This window comes from Chiloscyllium plagiosum, unplaced genomic scaffold, assembly GCF_037043375.1.
Source record: "Chiloscyllium plagiosum isolate Xiang-an unplaced genomic scaffold, Cpla_swu_hap1 HiC_scaffold_37, whole genome shotgun sequence".
NCBI lineage: Eukaryota > Metazoa > Chordata > Chondrichthyes > Orectolobiformes > Hemiscylliidae > Chiloscyllium > Chiloscyllium plagiosum.
In genome coordinates, this window is record NW_028270175.1 from 3,805,553 (window position 1) to 3,830,227 (window position 24,675).

Sequence of the window (24,675 nt, forward strand, 5' to 3'; positions counted from 1 at the left end):
TGAAAAATGTCCATTTTACAGCGGAGGAAGTGGCGGATGTCTTGAAATGCATAAAAGTGGATAAATCCCTAGGACCTGATCAGGTGCACCCTACAACTCTGTGGGAAGCTAGGAAAGTGATAGCGACCAAGAGGTTACAAGGATCAGTTCCTCTACTGTCACCTGACCCTGTGTCAATGCTGTCTTCCAGTTCCTTGCTCTCCTGGGTTGAATTGGACCACATTGCCAACATTTCCTAACACTGGGAAAGAGAAGGTGCAATCTCACTAGGAGAGTGGAAAATCCAACAGTGCAGGGTGTCAGGCACTGCAGCAGCAAGACCCCACAAATGCCCATGATAAAAGGGAGAGGTACAGTATCAGCAAGACATCCACCTATAAACGCACTTTTCACAAGACCAATCCTTTTGGTGAATGGCTGTTCTCCTGATAAGAGTCCCTCGACATTTATTCCATGCCAGTCAGCCATACCCAGAGGCTGGCAGTTGGGAGCAGAAGCTATCCCTCTCTATATGTCTCATTCTGCTATCCTCTTATTTCAGGAGAGAGGGGCCCTTGGTGAGAGCCATTGTGAGCAATCAGCCTCACCCAGCAACATTCCACTGAAATAAAAGCAGCTTACTGCGGATGCCTGAGGTCTAACATAAAAACAGAAAGTGCAGCTGGCCAGACCTGCTGAATTTCTCCAGTACTATCTGTTTTTGTAATAGTTTGCCAGGTCTCTAAAGCTATGGTGATCTATTTATCATCCACAGCCTCTCTATAAGGAAGGTGCTGCCCTTACGCCAGGAGAAGGAGGAGACAGAGGGTGCTTTTCTGCATTTCCCTAGTAACCAGATGGGTGGGTCAGAGACTGGACTCACCATTCCCCATTATCAAGTCCATCTCAAATGGATTATCACCACATCTTCCTGGCTGCCACCCAGTAATAACAAACATAAGTAAAAGAATTTCACAAAGCATCTTTATCCAATAAAATATCAAGTTTTCCAAACCATGGTGAACTGTTCACCCTTGTGTATTCCCGTGGTGCCTGCCTTTACTTGTTGTGGTGCTGCTACACAGTGCTAGCTGAGTGGTGCAGGGTTGCTACTGACATTCAAGGGGAAGCCAGTAGAAAGTCTTACGGGATGCCTTCAAAGAGACCTGGGCTTTGAGAGCCTAACTTCGGACTGCACTATCTCACAAGGGACACCAGCAGAATGTTACTGGCAAGTGGCAGTGCTGGGAGAGTGAATATTGAGACAAGACAGTAGGTTAGTGCTTATGGAGTCATTAGAAACTTCAAAATACCTCAGTGCCGAGAGATCTGAGTGTTTTGTGCATGAGTCACAGAAAGCTAGTCTGCATGTACGGCGGGTAATCAGGAGGATGAATGGAATCTTGGCATTTAGATTTAGATTAGATTACTTACAGTGTGGAAACAGGCCCTTTGGCCCAACAAGTCCACACCGACCTGCTGAAGCGCAACCCACCCAGACCCATTCCCCTACATTTACCCCTTCATCTAACACTACGGGCAATTTAGCATGGCCAATTCACCTGACTTGCACATCTTTGGACTGTGGGAGGAAACCGAAGCACCCGGAGGAAACCCACGCAGACACGGGGAGAACGTGCAAACTCCACACAGAGAGTGGCCTGAGGTGGGATTTGAACAGGGGTCTCTGGCGCTGTGAGGCAGCAGTGCTAACCACTGTGTCACCATATCGCCTAGAGTATAAAAGCAGGAAAGTGTTTCTCCAACTGTATGAGGCATTGGTGAGCTTGCATCTGGAGTGTTGCATATTTTGGTCACATCACTGAGAAAGGATGAAACTACTGCTCAGGAAAGGTTCACAAGATTAATTCAAGAGATGAAAGGCTTGGCTTATGAGGAGAGATTGAGCAGTTTAAGTCTATATGCTCTGGAGTTTAGAAGAATGAGACAAGATCTAATTGAGGTTTCTAAGATGATAAAGGGATTGAAAGAGTAGATGTAGAGCGGATGTTTCCTCATATCTAGAATGAGAAGTCATAGGACTATGATAAGGGGCAGCAGATTTAAAACAGATGAGAAGGAATTACTTCTCTCAAAGGGTCATGATTCTGTAGAATTCCCTCCCCCCAGAGGGTGGTGGATGCTGGGACATTGAATAAATTTCAAGAGGAGAGAGACAGATTTTTAACAAGTAATGGATTATGGGGAGTGAACAGGAAATGGGGTTAAGGCTGAAGTGAGATCAGCCATGATAGTATTAAATGGCGGAGCAGGCTTGAGGGGCTGAACGGCCTCCTCCTGCTCCAAGTTCTTATGCTCACCAAATTCTTGTAAACTTGTTGGAAAAGAGTTTGTTGAACTGCTGTGTGGCCTCACACATCCCTTTGAAGTCTGGGATCCAGAGCCACAATGGCAACAATTTGTCATTAGAGATATACAGCACAGCAAAACACCCTTTGGTGCATTGAGTCAGCGCTGATCAAAAACAACTGAGCCTGAGTATACACAGTTGTCATGATCATGGTCTGAGCTTTCCTGCAGCACTGAGACACTGGCTGTGAAACGGGAGAAGCTCATTAGGTTCACAATTGCAGCCATAAGCTTTGCCACCACCTGCAATGTGCACTTCCCACTGCCTCTCCTGCATACTGCCTGACCTCCACCACAGGCTGGCTGACTGACCTGCCCAATGCTAACTGACCTTCACCACAAAATACTTGAGCAAAAATCATCATGCATGATTGGTTCAATAAAATGCACAAACGCGAGAGTTCGCTGCCAGTAAAGTTGCCATTCAGACCCATTTTAACCTGTTAAATAAGAACTGCTTTAAAATAAGCAGTCAGTGGAATTTCATACACAAACAACAAATATTTGTACATTAATATGACTCGCAATTATTATTAGTCTGAAGAGCTGTCTATTGTGTTAACTCTGTTTATCGCCCGCAGATGCTGCCAGAGCTCACTGAGTTTCTCCAGTACTTTTATTTTTATTTCAGGATTTTGCTTTTATTATAATTTCTGGTCTGCTGCTTTAAGTTGGCAATGCATCTTTACACATTCACAGACAAGTAACTGAATAGGTCTTACCTATTCCAATGAGCTGTATCAATGAGATGGTGAAATCTTCCTGGGTTGGATCTTTACTACCATCTTTCACCTGAATTACAATACTTTGGATAGTCACAACCAACATGGCAATGAGAGAAAGGATTGCTGCAGCAACATATACCTTCTCGAAACAAGATAATTCCGAACATTGTTTCATCTGTAAAGAGAGAGGGAAAAGGTCCTTTTCTTTCTCTATTTCATGCATATTGGAAGGTTATTTTTGAACAGGCATTATATGCTTTGTTTGGAAATTCACAGTTTAATGAAGGTCTTTACAATTAGGAAGAATTTGATACTGTAGATATAGCAACGGTTCCACATAAGAAATATCAGCAGGAGAAGATAACGGGTCAAACATGCTCTGCCACTTGGTACGACCACGGTTCATCTTGGTGTTAACTTCACTCTTTGGTCCACTACTGGTGCCATAGTGGCTCAGTGGTTAGCATTGCTACCTTACAACTCCAGGGACCCGGGTTCGATTCCAGCCTCAGGTGACTGTCTGTGTGGAGTTTGCACAGTCTCCTCATGTCTGCATGGGTTTCCTCTGGGTGCTCTGGTTTCCTCCCACAATCTAAAGATGTGCAGGTCAGGTGAATTGCCCATAGTGTTCAGGAATGTGTAGGTTAGGTACATTAGTCAGGCGTAAATGTGGGATAACAGGGAAGGGGAATGGGTCTGAGGGGGGGGGGGGGGGGGGTTACTCATCCGAGGGTTGGTGTGGACTTGTTGGGCCAAAGGGCCTGTTTCCACATTGTAGGGGGTTTATTTTAAAAAGTGTACCTGCGAATTGAAAAACCTGTCCATCCCAACCTTACATACTCTCAACGATGGAGCATCTAGAACTTTCTGAGTGGAGAAGTCGCCCCTCAGCTCAGTCCTAAATAATCAGCTGCTTATCCTGAGGCTGTGCCCCCTCCCCTGTGTTTCACATTCCCCAGTGTGAGGTAAACAATTCTCAGGATCCTGTCAGTCCCCTTCAGTATCTTGATTTAATGAGGCTTTAATTCAGATTTCACTTGGACCCAGACTTTGAAGTTCTGAAGTCTGGTTGTGAAGAAGGATCAATGGACCTGAAATGTTAACTCTGCTTTCTCTCCACAGATGATTCCAGACCTGGTGAATTTTTCCAGCAATTTCTGTTTCATTTTCTGATTTCCAGCATCCACAGTTCTTTCATTTTTTTTGTTTTGTGGGATTCAAATCCATGTTTCCCAGGACATTAGCCTGGGATTATAAGTCCAGTGACATTACACCATGTCACTCCCTCACTGTAACATATTTTCAGACAAAACAGTCTCCAAATACTTCATATAAATTGAAAGAACTGCATTCACTGTAAATCAGAAACAAAAGCAGAAATTGCTGTAAAAGCTCAGCAGGTCTGGCAGTATCTGTGAGGAGAAATCTGGGTTAACTTTCCGGGTCCCCTGACCGTTCCTCAGAACCCGGACCCGAGATGTTAACTCTAATTTCTCCTCACAGATGCTGCCAGATCTGCTGAGCTTTTCTAGCAATTTCTGCTTTGTTTCCGAACCCTTATTCATGAAGAAAATGCTACTGTGAAATATTTTGGGCTGTTTACAACTCACTTGCAGTCAGTGTATGAAACTTTACAGCAGACTTGATAGAAAGTCACCTGATCACATTGAATAAAGAAGAACGTTCTTCTTGCATTTCTGAATCAACAAGTAATGAAGCACTTCATTCACTCAGATATAGTGTGTGTAAGAATAAGCTAATGGCCCATCAGTCACATTTACTGTCCTGGCCAGGGTGTAATCCTAAACAGAAGATGCAGAAAATAAATTATCTTCCTCAAGGTATCTGTTTATGTTTGAAATTATCAAAACTAACACAACTTATGAGGGTACAGATAAAATTAATTGTACTTGTCTTTTCCCTAGGATGGGGGATTTCAAGACTAGGGGGCATATTTGTAAGGTGAGAGTGAAAGATTTTAAAAACATATGAGGTGCAATTTTTTACACTGAGGGTGGTTGGTTTGTGGAATGAACATCCTGAGGGAGTGGTGGTTCTGGGTACAATTACAACATTTAAAAGACATTTGGATAAGTACATGGATAGGAAAGGGTTAGGGGAATATGGGCTAGATGCGGGCAGGTGGGACTATTTGATTATGACCAGCATGGACTGTTTGGACCAAAGGGTCTCTTTCAGTCACGTCTGACTCTAGGACTCAATGTGACAGGAATTCAGAATCAAAAATAATGGGAAGGTGTTGGAGATCCAAAAGAAATTTTACAAATTGGTAATGACCATCAATGCAACCACTGAATTTGAACTAAGATTCCTCCTCTGAGTATAACCTATGTATGAAGATATGTTTGTAATCCTCCCTATCTTACTCCATATCTGTCTCCTGGTTAAAAAAAAAAGAACAAGAACTGCAATAGTTACTGGAGCCTCAATGAGACTGAGATAATATACTCTCCGCTTCTCATTGCGTCAACTGAACATGTTCATAGTACCATCACTACTGAGGATTACAAACGTCACAAATATTGTCAGACTTACTGGACCACATGGTGTGGGTACAAGCTCTTTATGCCGTGGCGTTAAGTTTGGCAATGGGGTCTCACTATCGTCATTACAATTGGACTCCATACTGTCCCTTTAATGACAAAAAAATGCACAAAACCGTTAGTTAACAAACAGCAAAAAGCATTGACCTGATAACCCCCCGAAAGTATTTGCTCTGTGGCACGTGTGATGTGGAGAGATGATACATTTACGATTCACAAAAGATGTTTAGGCAGAATGAAATGTCCCTTTTCCAAGGAGAGTCTTTAATGGGTACACATGAAAACCAAAGGCTGATCATCAATTCTCGTCTGCTCATGTATGACCTCAAAACTTCAAGCGAGAGGCAATTAAAGTTCGATGTCCGTTTCTCATTATTTGAACTCCCCGTTCCATTGGCAAGGCGAGCAGAGAGTGCCTCTGGGCAAGCAGCTCATAAAGTTAAAAATCACACAACACCAGGTTATAGTCCAACAGGTTTAATTGGAAGCACACTAGCTTTTGGAGCAACGCTCCTTCATCAGGTGATTGTGGAGGGCTTGATCGTAACACAGAATTTATAGCAAAAATTTGCAGTGTGATGTAACTGAAATTATATATTGAAGAATTGATTGTCTGTTATGAGCCCTAGGCATGGTCAGGACAGCTGTGACCAGTTGGGGATATGGTCAGTATTGCTGATGCTGGCTTTTAATTCCACGGTTTCATTTTAAAAACAATGATTTTGAACTGACATTTCCTGACCATTAATCCAGTCTGAGTAGGTCCTACAGCAATGCAGGATTGTTGCATTGCACTTTTCCAGACCAGAGGCAGAGTGTAACAGATAGCCGGGACACACTTCCGATCAGCCCATTGTTCCCAGAATCTGGAGCGGATGTGAATTTTAAACACCACTCGTAAACCGATTCCATTTCGCCCATCTGCGGGATCACACCAAGTTATAATTAACCCTCAGTGATGCCATAGATTTCGGATTTTAGATCTTCCTTAAAATAAAGCAAAGCCAAGCAGATCCAAAAACAGAAAGCGCTGGAGAAGCTCAGCAGGTCCGGCAGTACCTGTGGGGAGAAAGTGGAGCTAATGTCTCGAGTGCAGTGCCCCTTCTCTAGACAGTTACTTCTGTTTCTCTGCCCGCAAAACCTGCTGAGTTTCTCCAGCAACTTCTGTTTCCTGGTTTCCTTCATTTCCTCCGTTGGTTTCTCTCTGCGGAAACGTATTTTGTCTGTAATCCCATAGTAGCCTGATTGATGGAAATCGAGAATAATTCATACAGATTGAGATTTTTTCCAACCTGTTGGCACGTCCAGCCCGGGCTCTGGGAGCAGCCGCTGTCTCTGAGACCAGTCCCTGGGACAGGGTACCTGCCACACACCCTAACAGTTCAGCATCTCACTGCCAACGGTTTCACTCTCTCGGGCAAATGCTTCCGGACAAGATGCTGCTGGACTGCGTCACTTCCAGCAAAACAAGAGGCAGAAAATAATGGAAACATCTATTACCACCTCAACCCCCTTATTGGTTTCTGCGTTTGTGTGGTGCCTTAATGAGGTTGTTGTTGCTGCGTATCAGCTGCGCTCTCTTCATCGGGGATAACGGTTTGTACGTTTTGCACAGCGTCTGTCGAGGCAGAGAGCAGAAAGAGATGCGAATCAAGGAGCAACACATCCTATCTGCAAAGGTGATTGCGAATTTCCAGCTGCCTGCCGTTTTAGCCCATGCCTGTGTTCCCATTCCAACATCTCTGTCTCAGACTTGCTGCAGCGTTCCAGAGATTTCCAGCATCTATAATTCTCTTTCTTTTTGTTTAGTCTTCCTCAAATCTAATGAGTTTTGGTAAATTAAAACAACAAAACAATCCTTCATTTGCTACTGCCTTTAAGACACTATGATGAAATCCATCAGAACTCTGGATGGTCAACTCACAATTTCAACAGCTTACTCAATATTATTTCCCTGGTAATTGTAATCCTCTTGAGTTTCTCTGTCATTTTCAGTTCCTGATTTACAGCTACTTTCGATCTTTGAGATGAAGACTGATGCAAAATATCTGTTCAATTCATCTGCCATCTCTTTATTCTCTATTACTAATTCCGCAGCCTTGTTTTCTATAATTGACATTGTTAATTCTTTTTTTTAAAATTAACTGACAAACCTTTCCCTTTCTGTTTTTATATTTTTGGCAAACTTTCTCTCGTACTCTAATTCTCTCCTTATTGATGTTTTGGTAATCCTTCAGTGTTTTTAATATTTTGTCCAATCTGTCATCTATCTTTGCAGATTTATGCCTTTTCTTCAAGCTTGTTACTATCTTTGATTTCTTTAAATAACAACAGATGCTGGGACTGTCCCTTATACTCAGACTTGTATCACTGTTGCTTCAAAGTTGCTGGATTAAAATCTCCAAGTTCTCTACTGACCATTGACGTGAGAGTTCCTTCACCACAATAACTCAATAAGGCAGCTCATCACCCTGTTTTCAAGGTAATAAATACTAACATAGTTAGTGAGACCCACAAGCTATAAAAAAACAATATTTTGAAAAAATTGAGCAGATTAAATCTTTACTCAGACCTGATATGGTAAGCTGGTTTTAATTTGCCTTCTTTCTGAATACCTATTTTTTGTAGATTAGATTACTTACAGTGTGGAAACAGGCCCTTCGGCCCAACAAGTCCACACCGCCCCGCCGAAGCGCAACCCACCCATACCCCTACATTTACCCCTGACCTAACACTAGGGGCAATTTAGCATGGTCAATTCACCTAACCTGCACATCTTTGGACTGTGGGAGGAAACCAGAGCAAACCCACGCAGACACGGGGAGAACGTGCAAACTCCACACAGTCAGTCACCTGAGGCGGGAATTGAACCCAGGTCTCTGGCGCTGTGAGGCAGCAGTGCTAACCACTGTGCCACCGTGCCGCCCTAAACAAAATATGGATGTAAGGTCCATATACTCCGGGACAGGCGGGGGAGTATTTTGTTTGGATGATTGATCATTCAGGTGGCTGGAAACAAGCGGTAATCTATGAGTGCCAGTTGTTTGAGCGTTCCTCAATTATTCAGCTATGCACACCATAATGCTGGTTAGCCAAGAGTTACCGGTTACCGAACATCTCTTGGTTATTTAGCAATACATGCCATAATGCCATTTAACTGATTGCTAAATGCTGGGTTTTCTGCGGGGCCTTGAGATCTTGTTTGGATGGTCCAGGATTCGGATGGTTGATGTTCAGATAGCTGAGGTTCTACTGTAAATACTTTTTGAGTGAGGGAGGATCACCAAAGGAAAGCATACAGCCAAGTTCCAATGCATGGGACACACACCTAAGGCATCGGCAGGCCTGCGACTGTGGATGCAGCTGCAGTTCCCTTGGCAGCCAAGAAAGAGGTACCTGCACAGCAGAACATTGCTGAATAACTCGTGGCGATCCGAGGGATTATCAAGGAGTTGATGGAAAACAATCATACTCGGCTGGAGCCGATTTCGGTCATGCCACGAAAGCATGAGAAGGAGTTGGAAGGGCTCGGGGAGTAAGTTGAAGAGGTTGAGTGGCGGACCATGGCCTTGGAGACCAAGGTCGAGTCCTCGGTGGGGGAGATACAGGCCCTCGAGAAACAGATCCAGGGCCTTGACTGAACAGGTCAATGATCTGGAAAATCGGGGTAGGAGGAAAAATATCCGGTTAGTTGGGCTGCAGGAGGGAATGGAAGTTGGGCAACTAGTAAGTTTATTTGAAGACTGGTTGCCACAGTTTCTTGGGTGGGATGCCAAGGTGAACCGGGTAAAGGTTGACAGAGCTCACTGGGTTGCAGTGCACAGATCTGGTCTGGATCAGTGCCCCCATCTGGCCTTGGTATGATTTCAAAGATACAGGGACAATCAGAGAGTCCTGGAATCTTCTAGACGGATGGTGAAAGATCCACAGGCCCTAACTTATCAGGGAACTAAGATAGTGTTTTTCCAGGACTTTTCTATGCCGGTGATCCATAAAAGAAAATTGTTTGATGAGGTCAAGAGAAAATTAAGGGAACTTGGTATTCAATATTCGATGAGATACCCAGCGGTGCTTCATATTTCTCACGAGGAGACAGTGGGGTCATTTGACTCCTTGAGATAAGTGAAAAACCACTTTAAAATAATTCGGATGGATTTATAGACATGGACAATAATGTTTGGTTTTTATTTTCTCACTATGTTTTTAATATTACCCTCTTCTTAAAGAAGCTGCTGTTGGTGTGTTTTGTTTTCTCCAATTAGGATTGGTATTGGTATATAGTTGGGGGTGGGTGGAGTGCTCACTATTTTGTCTGTTTCCTTCTATTGCTTGGGTCTGGGGTGCGACTTGAACTGGATAGGGGAATGGAGATGTGTATGGGAGGTGTAAGCCTCTATTGGTAAGGGGCAAAGTTCCCCCCTTAAGTACCTTTTGTGTTTTGTAAGTTAGTTTAGTTTTTTGGTTTTTTGTAAATAGACTCCACCAGTCTTCTTTTGTATATGCTCAGCGTGCTGTAAGTCAAATTCTTCCTCTTGGCAAGTCAAAGGTGATTGTAAAGGATCATGGCGAGCAGTGTTCTTAAATGGTGCACCTGGAATATTGGAGGGATCCATTCACCAGTTAAAAGGAAAAAGGTGTTGTCGAACCTCAAAAGGGAGAGGGTGGATGTTGCCCTGTTGCAGGACACTCACCTTAATGACAAGGAATGCTTGAAGTTACAGCAGGGTGGCTTTGATTGGGTTTTTTTCTTGTCCTTTAATACTAACAGCAGGGGAATGACCATATTCACCCAGAAGAATTTTCCATTCACTTTAATAGAATGTGTTAAAGATGACCACCTGATGAAGGAGCAGCGCTCAGAAAGCTAGTGCTTCCAATTAAACCTGTTGGACTATAACCTGGTGTCATGTGATTTTTAATTTTGTACAGCCCAGTCCAACACCGGCATCTCCAAATCATGTTAAAGATGAATATGGTTGGCTTGTTATCCTTAAGGCCGTAATACATGGTGAGGAATATGGTATTTTAAATGTCTATTGTCCTCCGGCCCAACCCCTTGAATTTTTGACTGATGCCACTATCTTTGCTGATGGAGAAAGTGAGGAATGCAGATGCTGGAGATCAGAGTTGAGAGAGTGGTGCTGGAAAAGCACAGCAGGTCAAGCAGCTTCTGAGGAGCAGGAGAATCAACATTTCGGGCAGGAGTCGTTCATCAGGCTGCTGGCCTTTGTGTCGTGGCATATTATTATGGGGGGAGGGGGGGGGGTCTTTAATTGCCTTATGGATCCTCTGCTGGATGGAATGCTGAAAGGCCCCCCAAAAGCTTTCTCCACAATCTAAACAGTTGGGTGATCTAAGTAGGGTGGAGACGTTCTTTTCCAATCCTCATTACTGCTATACAAGGATTGATTTTATTTTTCTAACTTCCACAGCTCTTCTCGATTTGGTGGTATCTTGTTCAATTGGGAATATTGCCATCTCTTATCATGCAGCAGTATATTCAGTGGTTGAGATTAAGGGTAATGCAATGAGCTTTTGGTACTGGTGAGTGGATCCTTTTATCCTCAAGGACAGCAAGTTTGTTGACTAATTTTCGAGGGAATTTGAAGTATTTTTGGCCACCAACTTGGGTACAGCTAGTAATCTGTCCATTCTTTGGGAGACTGCTAAGGCCAATGCTTGAGGGATAATTACCTCATACTCGGTAAGTCAGAAGGGACAACAGCAGCATCTGCTCGAGGCATAAAACATAGAACATAGAACAATACAGCGCAGAACAGGCCCATCGGCCCTCGATGTTGCGCTGACCTGTGAACTATTCTCAGCTCATCCCCCTACACTATCCCAAAATCATCCATGTCGTTACCTAAGGATTGGTTAAATCTCACTAATGTGGCTGAGTTGACTACATTAGCAGGTAAGGCATTCCACGCCCTTACCACTCCCTGCGTAAAGAACTTGCCTCTGACATCTGTCTTAAATCTATCACCCCTCAATTTGTAGTTATGCCCCCTCGTACACGCTGACGTCATCATCCTAGGAAAAAGACTTTCACTGTCTACCTTATCTAATCCTCTGATCATCTTGTATGTCTCTATCAAATGTCCTCCTAGCCCTTCTTGCCAATGAGAACAGGTTCAAGTCTCTCAGCCTTCCTCATAAGACCATGCGTCCTCTGCACGTTTTCCAATGCTTCCACATCCTTCCCGAAATATGGGGACCAGAACTATACACAATATTCCAAGTGTGGCCGCACTAGCGTTTTGTATAGTTGCAGCATGATATTGTGGCTCTGGAACTCAATCCCTCTACGAATGAAACCTAACATGCCTTCTTAACAGCACTATCCACCTGGGTGGCAACTTTCAGGGATCTATGTACATGGACTCCAAGATCCCTCTGCACATCTATACTAACAAGAATCTTTCCATTGACCCAGTACTCTGCCTCCCTGTTATTCTTCCCAAAGTGCATCACATATGTCAGGTATAGACAGGATAGATCGAGTGAATCCTTAGAAGAGTATAAAGGAAGTAGGAGCTGAAAATGTGTTGCTGGAAAAGCACAGCAGGTCAGGCAGCATCCAGGGAACAGGAGAATCGACGTTTCGGGCATAAGCCCTTCTTCAGGAATGAGGAAAGTTTCTTCCTGACCTCTCCGCCCCCACCCCAGTCTGACCTATCACCCTCACCTTGACCTCTTTCCACCTATCACATTTCCAACGCCCCCTCCCCCAAGTCCCTCCTCCCTACCTTTTATCTTGGCCTGCTGGACAAACTTTCCTCATTCCTGAAGAAGGGCTTATGCCCGAAACGTCGATTCTCCTGTTCCCTGGATGCTGCCTGACCTGCTGCGCTTTTCCAGCAACACATTTTCAGCTCTGATCTCCAGCATCTGCAGTCCTCACTTTCTCCCTAAAGGAAGTAGGAGTATACTTAAGAGGGAAATCAGGAGGGCAAAACGGGGACATGAGATAGCTTTGGCAAATAGAATTAAGGAGAATCCAAAGGATTTTTACAGATATATTAAGGACAAAAGGGTAACTAGGGAGAGAATAGGGCCCCTCAAAGATCAGCAAGGCGGCCTTTGTGTGGAGCCAAAGAAAATGGGGGAGATACTAAATGAATATCTTGCACCAGTATTTACTGTGGAAAAGGATATGGAAGATATAGACTATGGGGAAATAGATGGTGACATCTTGCAAAATGTCCATATTACAGAGGAGGAAGTGCTGGATGTATTGAAACACATAAAAGTGGATAAATCCCTAGGACCTGATCAGGTGTACCCAAGAACTCTGTGGGAAGCTAGAGAAGTGATTGCTGGGCCTCTTGCTAAGATATTTGTATCATCAATAGTCACAGGTGAGGTGCCGGAAGACTGGAGGTTGGCAAACGTGGTGCCACTGATTAAGAAGGGCAGTAAAGACAAGCTAGGGAACTTTAGACCAGTGAGCCTGACCTCAGTGGTGGGCAAGTTGTTGGAGGGAATCCTGAGGGACAGGATGTACATGTATTTGGAAAGGCAACTAATTAGGGATAGTCAACATGGCTTTGTGCATGGGAAATCATGTCTCACAAATTTGATTGAGTTTTTTGAAGAAGTAACAAAGAAGATTGATGAGGGCAGAGCAGTAGATGTGATCTATATGGACTTCAGTAAGGCGTTCGAAAAGGTTCCCCATGGGAGACTGATTAGGAAGGTTAGATCTCATGGAATACAGGGAGAACTAGCTATTTGGATACAGAACTGGCTCAAAGGTAGAAGACAGAGGGTGGTGATGGAGGATTGTTTTTCAGACTGGAGGCCTGTGACCAGTGGAGTGCCACAAGGATCGCTGCTGGGCAGTCTACTTTTTTTCATTTACATAAATGATTTGGATGCGAGCATAAGAGTTACAGTTAGTAAGTTTGCAAATGACACCAAAATTGGAGGTGTAGTGGAGAGCGAAGAGGGTTACCTCAGATTACAACAGGATCTGGACCAGATGGGCCAATGGGCTAAGAATTGGCAGATGGAGTTTAATTCAGATAAATGCGAGGTGCTGCATTTTGGGAAAGCAAATCTTAGCAGGACTTATACACTTAATGGTAAGGTCCTGGGGAGTGTTGCTGAACAAAGAGACCTTGGAGTGCAGATTAATAGCTCCTTGAAAGTGGAGTCACAGATAGATAGGATATTGAAGAAGGCGTTTGGTATGCTTTCCTTTATTGGTCAGAGTATTGAGTTCAGGAGTTGGGAGGTCATGCTGCGGCTGTACAGGACATTGGTTAGGCCACTGTTGGAATATTATGTGCAATTCTGGTCTCCTTCCTGTCGGAAAGATGTTGTGAAACTTGAAAGGGTTCAGAAAAGATTTACAAGGATATTGCCAGGATTGGAGGACTTGAGCTACAGGGAGAGGCTGAACAGGCTGGGGCTGTTTTCCCTGGAGCGTCGGAGGCTGAGGGGTGACCTTATAGAGCTTTACAAAATTATGAGGGGCATGGATAGGATAAATAGGCAAAGTCTTTTCCCTGGGATCGGGGAGTCCAGAACTAGAGGGCATATGTTTTGGGTGAGAGGGGAAAGATATAAAAGGAGACCTAAGGGGCAACCTTTTCACACAGAGGGTGGTACGTGGATGGAATGAGCTGCCAGAGGATGTGGTGGAGGCTGGTACAATTGCAACATTTAAGAGGTATTTGGATGGTTATATGAATAGGAAGGGTTTGGACGGATATGGGCTGGGTGCTGGCAGGTGGGACTAGATTGGGTTGGGATACCTGGTCGGCATGGACAGGTTGGACCGAAGGGTCTGTTTCCATGCTGTACATCTCTATGACTCTATAACCTCACATTTAGCTGCATTGAGCTCCATTTGCCACCTCTCAGCCCAATTCTGCAGTTTATCCAAGTCCCCCTGCAACCTGTAACATTTTTCCACACCGTCCACTACTCCACCGACTTTAGTGTCGTCTGCAAATTTACTAATCCATCCACCTATGCCTGCATCTAAGTCATTTATAAAAATGACAAACAGCAGTGGTCCCACAACAGATCCTTGTGGCACACCACTAGTAACTGGACTCCAGACTGAATATTTTCCATCAACCACCACTCGCTGCCTTCTTTCAGAAAGCCAGTTTCTAATCCAAACTGCTAAATCACCCTCAATTCCATACCTCTGCATTTTCTCCAACAGCCTACCATGTGGAACCTTATCAAAGGATTTACTGAAGTCCATGTATACCACGTCATGTACATGCTTGGTCACCTTCTCAAAAAACTCAATGAGGTTTGTGAGACACGACCTGCACTTGACGCAACCATGTTGACTATCTGAAACTCAAATTGTTGCTTGCTAGATGATTATAAATCCTATCTCTTATAATCCTTTCCAAAACCTTTCCTATAACAGAAGTAAGGCTCACTGGTCAATAATTACCTGGGTCATCTCTACTGCTCTTCTTGAACAAAGGCACAACATTTGCAAACCTCCAGTCCTCTGGTACTAAACCTGGAGACAATGATGACTCAAATATCAAAGCTAAAGGCTCTGCTATCTCCTCCCTAGCTTTCCAGAGAATCCTCAGATAAATCCCATCCACCCCAGGAGACTTGTCTACTTTCACTCCTTCTAGAATTGATAACACCTGTTCGTAACTAACCTCGATCCTTTCTGGTTTAATATCTCGTACCTCATTTTTCTCCTCTACATATTCTCCTTTTCCCGAGTGAAAACCAATGAGAAATGTTCATTTAGCACCTCTCCACAGGGTACACACTCAACTTCCCACTTCTGTCTTTGACTGGCCCTATTCCTACCCTTGTCATCCTTTTATTTCTCACATACCTATAGAAAGTTTTAGGGTTCTCCTTTATTCTATTTGCTAAAGACTGCTCGTGTCCTCTCTTTGCTCTTCTTAACTCTCTCTTTAAATCGTTCCTAGCTGATCTGTAGCTCTCCATCACCTCATCAGAACCATCTTGTCTCAACATCACATAGCCTCCCTCTTCCTTTTAACATGAGATACAATTTCTTTAGTAAATCACGGTTCCCTTACCTTATCACTTCCTCCCTGCCTGACAGGGACATACTTATCAAGGACACGCAATATCTGTTCCTTAAACCAGCTCCACATTTCCATTGTCTGCATTCCCTGCATTTTGCTACCCCATTCTATGCATCCTAATTCTTGCCTAATCGTATTATAATTGCCTTGCCCCATCGATAACTCTTGACCTGTGGCATGTACCTACCCCTTTCCATCGCTAAATTAAACGTAACTGAATTATGGTCACTCTCTCCAAAGTGCTCACCTACAATTAAATCAAACACCTGGCCTGGTTCATTACCAAGCACCAGATCCAGTGTGGCTTCCCCTCTTGTCGGCTCTTTGACATACTGTGTCAGGAAACCCTCCTGCACACATTGGACAGAAACTGATCCATCCGACATACTAGAGTTATAGCATTATGGGGGACTTTAACTTCCCCAACATTGACCCCAGTCAATGTTGGGGAAGTTAAAGTCCCCCATAATGACCACCCTGTTCCTTTCACTCCATCCCAGAACGATTTTGCTAATCCTTTCTTCCACCTCCCTGGAGGCCTATAAAAAACTCCAAGCAGTGTGACATCTCCTCTCCTGTTTCTAACCTCAGCCCACGCTACCTCAGTCGACGAGTCCTCATCAAAATTTCTCTCAGCCACCGTTATACTGTCCATGATTGAAGGCTGCTGAGACGGCATAATATAGTAAACCATCAGTGACTAAGCTGCAGAGGATCACAGCCCTTCAATCCACCTTAAACTCCATGCTTATGCATACAACCAGGAAGGAACTTTCCTTTGCAAAGCAAAGGTTGTTTGAGCATGGTGATAGGCTGGGTAAATATTTGGCATATCTTGTTAGGGAGAAGAATGCCTCCTAATCTATTGCTTCTATCAGGGAAGGGAATGGGCCTCTTACTTGTAATGCTCAAAAGATAAATGTAACATTTTGGAGGTTTATTCTGAACTGTATCAGTCTGAATTTTGTGAGGATAGACAGGATAAAATGGAGTGTTTTTATTAGGAACTTGAATCTTCCAGGAGTGTCTGCTGAGCAAGTATCTCTCCTTAGTGCTCATTAACAGCACAAGAGATACAGGAGGCGGTGAGGCAACTTCAAAGTAGAAAGGTACCCGGCCCAGATGGTCTTCCCAGTGTGTTTTATAAAGAATTTGTCAACATACCGTCAGGGCCGATGCTAGACATATATAACTATTCATATATTTGGGATTGCATCCTACCATCCTTGAGACAGGCTAATACCACTCTTATCCTCAAGAAAGGGAAGGCCCTGGAGGACTGTGCTTCTTATAGACCTATCTTGCTCTTAAATTCTGATTTTAAAATTTTGTCTAAGACTTTGGCATTGAGGTTGGAAGGGGTGTTGCCCTCTATTGTTAAAGAAGATTGGACCAGCTTTATAAAGGGTCACAGATCCTCTAATAATGTTAGGAGGTTGCTTAACATGATTCAAGTGTGCCAGCAGCGATCAGATCAAGGCTCGGTGGTCTCTTTGGATGTGGACAGGGCATTTGATGGGGTGGAATGGCCGTATCTTTTTTATACCCTGGAGTGGTTTGGCTTGGGTGAGGTGTTACTAGATGGGTCCAGATCCTTTACTATGATCCTCTGGCAGCGGTTCTCACCAATGGTATAGGGTCTAATAATTTTAATTTTAGTAAGGCAGTTGGCAAGGCTGTCCCCTTCCTCCTTTGCTTTTCACATTAGTTACTGAGCCATTGGCAGAGGCCAATCATGGGGGCCCTAGTCTCGTTGCTCCAAAGGTGGGGTCGACAGTGTATAAGATTACAATATATGCAGTTGATGTTCTTATTTTTCTCTCAAACCCAACAGCCTCGGTGCCCTGTTTGATACAGTGTGTTAATTCATTTGGTTCTTTCTCAGGTTACAAGATCAACTTTTCAAAGTCGGAGGCTATGCCTTAGGGGAATACCTGGCGTGGAAGGTGGGTTCCCCTTTAAATGGGCACAGGGAGGTTTTCTTTACGTGGGCCTCTCTGCTACCCCTAGCTTTGATCAGTTATTAAACAAGACCTTCAAAGATGGGTGACCTTTTCATTATCATGGTTGGGTTCAGTCACTCTTACCAAAATGAATGATTTTTTTTGCTTATTGTACCCTTTGCGGATGCTCCCTTTGCTCTTTCCTAGTCAAACATTTAGGAAATTGAATGGCTGGTTTATTTCTTTTATTAGGTGCTATAAGCAGCCACTTATTAAGCTTGCGAAACTGAAATTGCCCCAGGGAGGGGCGGGGGGGGGGGGGGGGGGGGGCGTAGGTGACCTCCTGGATATTAGATGGTATCAACTGAGTTCCCTCCTACCATTTGTAAGTGACTGGCCCTGTGGGAACTCGGCATCAACACGTTTGGACATTGAGGCCTCCCAGATGAAGTGTCCTCTTATCAACTTATTGTTTTGAAACAAAATGAGGACAGTTGCGGAACATTACTGGAATCCAATAGTTATTAACACGGTCAAAGCATGGAGGGCAATGAGGCAGATGGAGGGTAATGTGGCTAAAACATCTTTTCTTACTCCCATTCTTGGCATGCCGGGTTTCCGGCCACGGACAATGGATCCTGGATTTAAACTTTGGGCAGATAGGGGAGTCTCTTGTTTGGGTGATCTGTTTGAGTGTGAAACATTGATGTAGTTTGATCAAATAACTCAGAAATATGAATTGTTGAGTAGGGATCTCTTCTGTTTCTTTCAGATTAGAGATTTTATCCAAAAGAAAAGTTCTTTATAATTTTAATTCTGATTTGTGATAGCCTCCATAGAAGTAAAGGCAATTTGCTGTGTCTGGAATGAGCTGCCAGAGGAAGTGGTGGAGGTTGGTACAATTGCAGCATTTAAAAGGAATCTGTATGGGTATATGAATAGGAAGGGTTTAGAAAGATATGGGCCAAGTTCTGACAAATGGGACTAGATTGGGTTGGGATATCTGGTCACCATGGATGAGTTGGATCAAAGGGTCTGTTTCCGTGCTGTATATCTCTATGACTCTATAAGAACTTTTTCAAGGAACAGATACGACGTGTCCTTGATATGTATGTACCTGTCAGGCAGGAAAGAGATGGTCGTGTGAGGGAACCTTGGTTGACAAGGGAAGTTGAATGTCTAGTAAAGAGGAAGAAGGAGGCTTACATAAGGTTGAGGAAACAGGGTTCAGACAGAGCGTTGGAGGGATACAGGATAGCCAGGAGGGAGCTGAAGAAAGGGATTAGGAGAGCGAAAAGAGGGCATGAAAAATCTTTGGCGGTTAGGATCAAGGATAACCTCAGGCCTTTTATGTGAATGTGAGAAACATGAGAATGATGAGAACGAGAGTAGGTCAGATCAAAGACAGTAGTGGGAGACTGTGTATTGAGTCGGAAGAGATAGGAGAGGTCTTGAGTGAGTACTTTTCTTCAGTATTTACAAATGAGAGGGACCGTATTGTTGAAGAGGAGAGTATGAAACGGACTGGTAAGCTAGAGGAGATACTTGTTAGGAAGGAAGATGTGTTGGGCATTTTGAAAAACATGAGGATAGACAAGTCCCCCAGGCCTGACGGGATATATCCTAGGATTATGTGGGAAGCAAGAGAGGAAATTGCAGAGCCGTTGGCAATGATCTTTTCATCTTCACTGTCAATGGGGGTGGTACCAGGGGACTGGAGAGTGGCGAATGTTGTGCCCCTGTTCAAAAAAGGGAATAGGGATAACCCCGGGAATTACAGGCCAGTTAGTCTTACTTTGGTGGTAGGCAAAGTAATGGAAAGGGTACTGAGGGATAGGATTTATGAGTATCTGGAAAGACACTGCTTGATTAGGAACAGCCAGCATGGATTTGTGAGGGGTAGGTTTTGCCTTACAAGTCTTATTGAATTCTTTGAGGAGGTGACCAAGCATGTGGATGAGGGTAGAGCAGTGGATGTAGTGACATGGATTTTAGTGAGGCATTTGATAAGGTTCCCCATGGTACCTGCGGAAAGTCAGGAGGCATGGGATAGTGGGAAATTTGGCCAGTTGGGTAGAGAACTGGCTAACCGGTTGAAGTCAGAGAGTGGTGGTAGATGGTAAATATTCAGCCTGGAGCCCAGTTACAAGTGGAGTTCCGCAGGGATCAGTTCTGGGTCCTCTGCTATTTGTAATTTTTATTAATGACTTGGAAGAGGGAGTCGAAGTGTGGGTCAGTAAATTTGCAGATGATACAAAGATTGGTGGAGTTGTGGATAGTGAGGAGGGCTGTTGTCAGCTGCAAAGGGACTTAGATATGATGCAGAGCTTGGCTGAGAAGTGGCAGATGGAGTTCAACCCTGTCAAGTGTGAGGTTGTCCATTTTGGAAGGACAAATAAGAATGCGGAATACAGGGTTAACGGTAGGGTTCTTAGTAAGGTGGAGGAGCAGAGGGATCTTGGCGTCTATGTTCATAGCTCTTTGAAAGTTGCCACTCAGGTGGATAGAGCTTGTAAGAAGGCCTATGATGTATTAGATTAGATTAGATTACTTTAGATTAGATTAGATTACTTTACAGTGTGGAAACAGGCCCTTCGGCCCAACAAGTCCACACCGACCCGCCGAAGCGCAAACCACCCATACCCCTACATTTACCCCTTACCTAACACTACGGACAATTTAGCATGGCCAATTCACCTGACCTGCACATCTTTGGAACTGTGGGAGGAAACCGGAGCACCCGGAGGAAACCCACGCAGACACGGGGAGAATGTGCAAACTCCACACAGTCAGTCGCCTGAGGCGGGAACTGAACCCGGGTCTCTGGCGCTGTGAGGCAGCAGTGCTAACCACTGTGCTACCGTGCCGCCCACAAAGCGGTGGCCTATTAGCGTTCATTAGCAGAGGGATTGAATTCAAGAGTCGTGAGGTGATGTTGCAGCTGTACAGGACCTTGGTAAGGCCACATTTGGAGTACTGTGTGCAGTTCTGGTCGCCTCACTTTAGGAAAGATGTGGAAGCTTTGGAGAGGGTGCAGAGGATATTTACCAGGATGTTGCTGGAATGGAGAATACGTCGTACGAGGATAGGTTGAGAGTGCTAGGCCTTTTCTCATTGGAATGGCGAAGGATGAGGGGTGACTTGATAGAGGTTTATAAGATGATCAGGGGAATAGATAGAGTAGACAGTCAGAGACTTTTTCCCCGGGTACAACAGAGTGTTACAAGGGGACATAAATTTAAGGTGAAGGGTGGAAGGTATAGGGGGGATGTCAGGGGTAAGTTCTTTACAGAGAGTGGTGGGGGCATGGAATGCGCTGCCTGTGGGAGTGGCAGAGTCAGAATCATTGGTGACCTTTAAGTGGCAATTGGATAGGTACATGGATTGGTGCTTAAGCTAGGACAGATGTTCGGCACAACATTGTGGGCCGAAGGGCCTGTTCTGTGCTGTATTGTTCTATGTTCTATGTTCTACCCATCATTGTTCTCGATATCAGCTTTATGGATAACTTCTGCTGTTGTCAAGCCTTCCTTTAATGCAGGTATGACAACAACATGATTCAGCTTGTTTCCTATTGGTAGGATATGGACTACATCAAGGTTTCTGGTGGAACAAAACTGCTGTACATGCAACTACATTGCCATTCATTCACTGCTGCTAGGTCAACATCTTGGAACTCATTCCCAAATGTGTTATGGGCCTACTTATACAACATGAACTGCAGCACATCAAGAAAGCAGTTCACCATGCGGAGAGGCTGTGGTGTAGTGGTAATGTCCCTGGACCAGTATCTAGAACCCCAGTCCAATGTTTGGGGCATGGGTTTGAATCCCACTATGGTAGATGGTGAAATTTGAATTCAATAAATAAATCTAGGATTAAAACGCTAGCCGACTGGTGACCATATAAGCACTATTGATTGCCACCTGGTTCACTGGAAGGAAATCTGCCATTTGATCAGTACTATATGTGACTCTAGATTCACCGCAGAGGTTGACTCATAACTGGGCAATTAGGGATGAGGAAATAAAGCTTACTTAGCCAAATTTTAACAAATTTAATAAAAACATCACCTTCTCCAGGACAATTAAAGCTGGTAATTTTAAAATGGATTACCATTGGTCAACCGTAATCACAAGGACATTGAAGTCCTGGGTCTCCTCCACTGCCAAATCAAATCCACCTTCCAAGTGGAGGAAGAATGCCTCCTCTTCCGCCTTGGGACCCTTCAACCACAGGGCATCACCTTTACTAGTTTCCAAATCTCCCGAACCCCCACCTTATCCCAGATCCAACTCTCCATCCCGGCACCACCTTCTTGATCTGTTCTACTGTCCATCTTCTTCCCATCTACCCTCTCCACCCTCCCCACCAATCCATTACAATAATCCCCCATCTGCATTCAATTATTGTCTTCCCACCTACCTTCCCCCAGCCCACCCTCACTCCCCTATTTATCTCCCATTCCACCTTCCCTCTCCACATTCCTGATGGAGGGCTTATGCCAGAAACATCAACTCTCCTGGTCCTCGGATGCTGCCTGATCTGATGTGCTTTTCCAATGTCACACTTTTCGACTCTGATTCTCCAGCACCTGCAGTCCTCACTTTCTCCTAATAATCACATTTTTTCCATGATGAATTATTATTAAACTAGATCTACTTTAGCATGTACCATCTTTCTAATGTCAAACCAATGTCTGTTCTGCTACTTCAGGTCGATGTAAAGATCCTTGACAATATTTTGAAGAACAGAAAAGTTCTCCCTGGAGTGCTGCTCAATATTTGACTTCAATCAACACCTAAAATCAGATTATCAGATCTTTATTACATTTCTGCTTTTGGGGCTTTGCTTCATGTCTAAAAATTGATTTTCTGTATTTCTTACCTTCCATATTTTCAAAATCTGCCAGGCCTGTTGAGTATTTCCAGACTTATTTTTGGTTTTATTTCAAATTTCTATCATCTGCAGTATGTTGATGTAAAAACGATATTTACTTCGTTGTGTATCTTTTTGAGATGCCCCGAAGTTTGTGAAGAGTGCAACATAAATTAAGCATTTATTTTCATGATTTTCCATTAAAGTTGTTTAATGAGTTAAATCACATTTGAGAAAGTGTAAGAAATCATTGAAAGTTGCATTGCTGTTCTATGAAGAAATATCAGTTAATTTGGCAAAATAGATGAGTTATCCATGGTGTATATGTAACTATCAATATTTAAACCTCAATCAGTTAATGCACTAAGATTTAGAAACAGGAGAGGAGAGGTCACACTGTTTGAAGTTTTTTTATAGGCCTCCGCAGAGTTCCAGGCAGGTGGAAGAAAGGATTGGCAAAATTATCCTGGTTAGGAGTGAAAGGAACAGGGTGGTCACTATGGGGACTTTAACTTCCCCAACATTGACTGGAAATGCTATAACTCTAGTACGTCGGATGGATCAGTTTTTGTCCAATGTGTACAGGAGGGTTTCCTGACACAGTATGTGAAAGGCCGACAAGAGGAGAGGTCACACTGGATTTGGTGCTTGGGAATGAACCAGGCCAGGTGTTTGATTTAGTTGTGCACTTTGGACAGAGTGACCATAATTCAGTTACGTTTAGCGATGGAAAAGGATAGGTACATGCCATAGGTCAAGAGTTATTGATGGGGCAAGGGCAATTATAATGCGATTAGGTAAGAATTAGGATGCATAGAATGGGGTAGCACAATGCAGGGGATGCAGACAATGGAAATGTGGAGCTAGTTTAAGGAACGGATATTGCATGTCCTTGATAGGTATGTCCCTGTCAGGCAGGGAGGAAGTGATAAGGTAAGGGAACTGTGGTTTACTAAAGAAATTGCATCTCTTGTTAAGCAGAAGAAGAAGGCTTATGTGTTGATGAGGCAAGATGGTTCAGATGAGGTGATGGAGAGTTATAGATCAGCTAGGAAGGATTTAAAGAGAGAGCTAAGAAGAGCAAAGAGAGGACACGAGCAGTCTTTAGCAAATAGAATAAAGGAGAACCCTAAAGCTTTCTATAGGTATGTGAGGAATAAAAGGATGACTAGGGTAGGAATAGGCCAGTCAAAGACAGAAGTGGGAAGTTGAGTGTGGACCCTGTGGAAATCGGAGAGGTGCTAAATGAACATTTCTCATCGGCTTTCACTCAGGAAAAGGAGAATATGTAGAGGAGAAGAATGAGGTACGAGATATTAGACTAGAAAGGATCGAGGTTAGTTATAAACAGGTGTTATCAATTCTAGAAGGAGTGAAAGTAGACAAGTACCCTGGGGCGGATGGGATTTATCTGAGGATTCTCTGGGAAGCTAGGGAGGAGATAACAGAGCCTTTGGCTTTGATATTTGAGTCGTCATTGTCTCCAGGTTTAGTACCAGAGGACTGGAGGATTGCAAATGTTGTGCCTTTGTTCAAGAAGGGCAGTAGAGATGACCCAGGTAATTATTGACCAGTGAGCCTTACTTCTGTTATAAGAAAGGTTTTGGAAAGGATTATAAGAGATAGGATTTATAATCATCTAGCAAGCAACAATTTGAGTTTCAGATGGTCAACATGGTTTCGTCAAGGGCAGGTCGTGTCTCACAGACCTCATTGAGTTTTTTGAGAAGGTGACCAAGCATGTAGATGAGGGTAGGGCCATTGATGTGGTATACATGGACTTCAGTAAAGCCTTTGATAAGGTTCCACATGGTAGGCTGTTGGAGAAAATGCAGAGGCATAGAATTGAGGGTAATTTAGCAGTTTGGATTAGAAACCGGCTTTCTGAAAGAAGGCAGCGAGTGGTGGTTGATGGAAAATATTCAGCTTGGAGTCCGGTTACTAATGGTGTGCCACAAGGATCTGTTTTTGGAGCACTGCTGTTTGTCATTTTTATAAATGACTTAGATGCAGATATAGGTGGATGGATTAGTAAATTTGCAGATGACACTAAAGAAGGTGGAGTAGTGGACAGTTTGGAAGAATGTTACAGGTTGCAGGGGGACTTGGATAAACTGCAGAATTGGGTGGAGAGGTGGCAAATGGAGTTCAATGCAGCTAA

At 43.8% G+C, this 24,675-nt stretch overlaps 1 protein-coding gene and 1 long non-coding RNA gene across 5 annotated transcripts in view; one reads left to right on the plus strand and one right to left on the minus strand.

The window, feature by feature from the left end:
* The window catches only part of LOC122540459 (uncharacterized), a 52,453-nt gene extending 45,405 nt beyond the window's left edge, over positions 1-7,048 (minus strand). Inside the window, exons 1-3 of one of the 4 annotated variants that reach the window (XM_087980224.1) lie at positions 6,931-7,048; positions 5,631-5,727; positions 3,072-3,249 (exon numbers count right to left, since the gene is read on the minus strand). In XM_087980224.1, coding sequence (XP_087836350.1) covers positions 3,072-3,249; positions 5,631-5,720 — 268 coding nt within the window. In that variant the 5' untranslated portion in view covers positions 5,721-5,727; positions 6,931-7,048. Of the gene's footprint in view, positions 1-3,071; positions 3,250-5,630; positions 5,728-5,842 lie in introns of all 4 variants that reach the window. The other 3 variants (XM_087980226.1, XM_087980225.1, XM_087980223.1) reach the window with 3 other exon arrangements.
* Positions 7,049-7,181: 133 nt separating this feature from the next.
* On the plus strand, positions 7,182-22,742 carry LOC122540460 (uncharacterized). Its single transcript, XR_015753418.1, has 3 exons — positions 7,182-7,317; positions 17,579-17,639; positions 22,353-22,742. It is a non-coding gene; the product is annotated as an uncharacterized LOC122540460 (long non-coding RNA).
* The last annotated feature ends 1,933 nt before the right edge of the window (positions 22,743-24,675 follow it).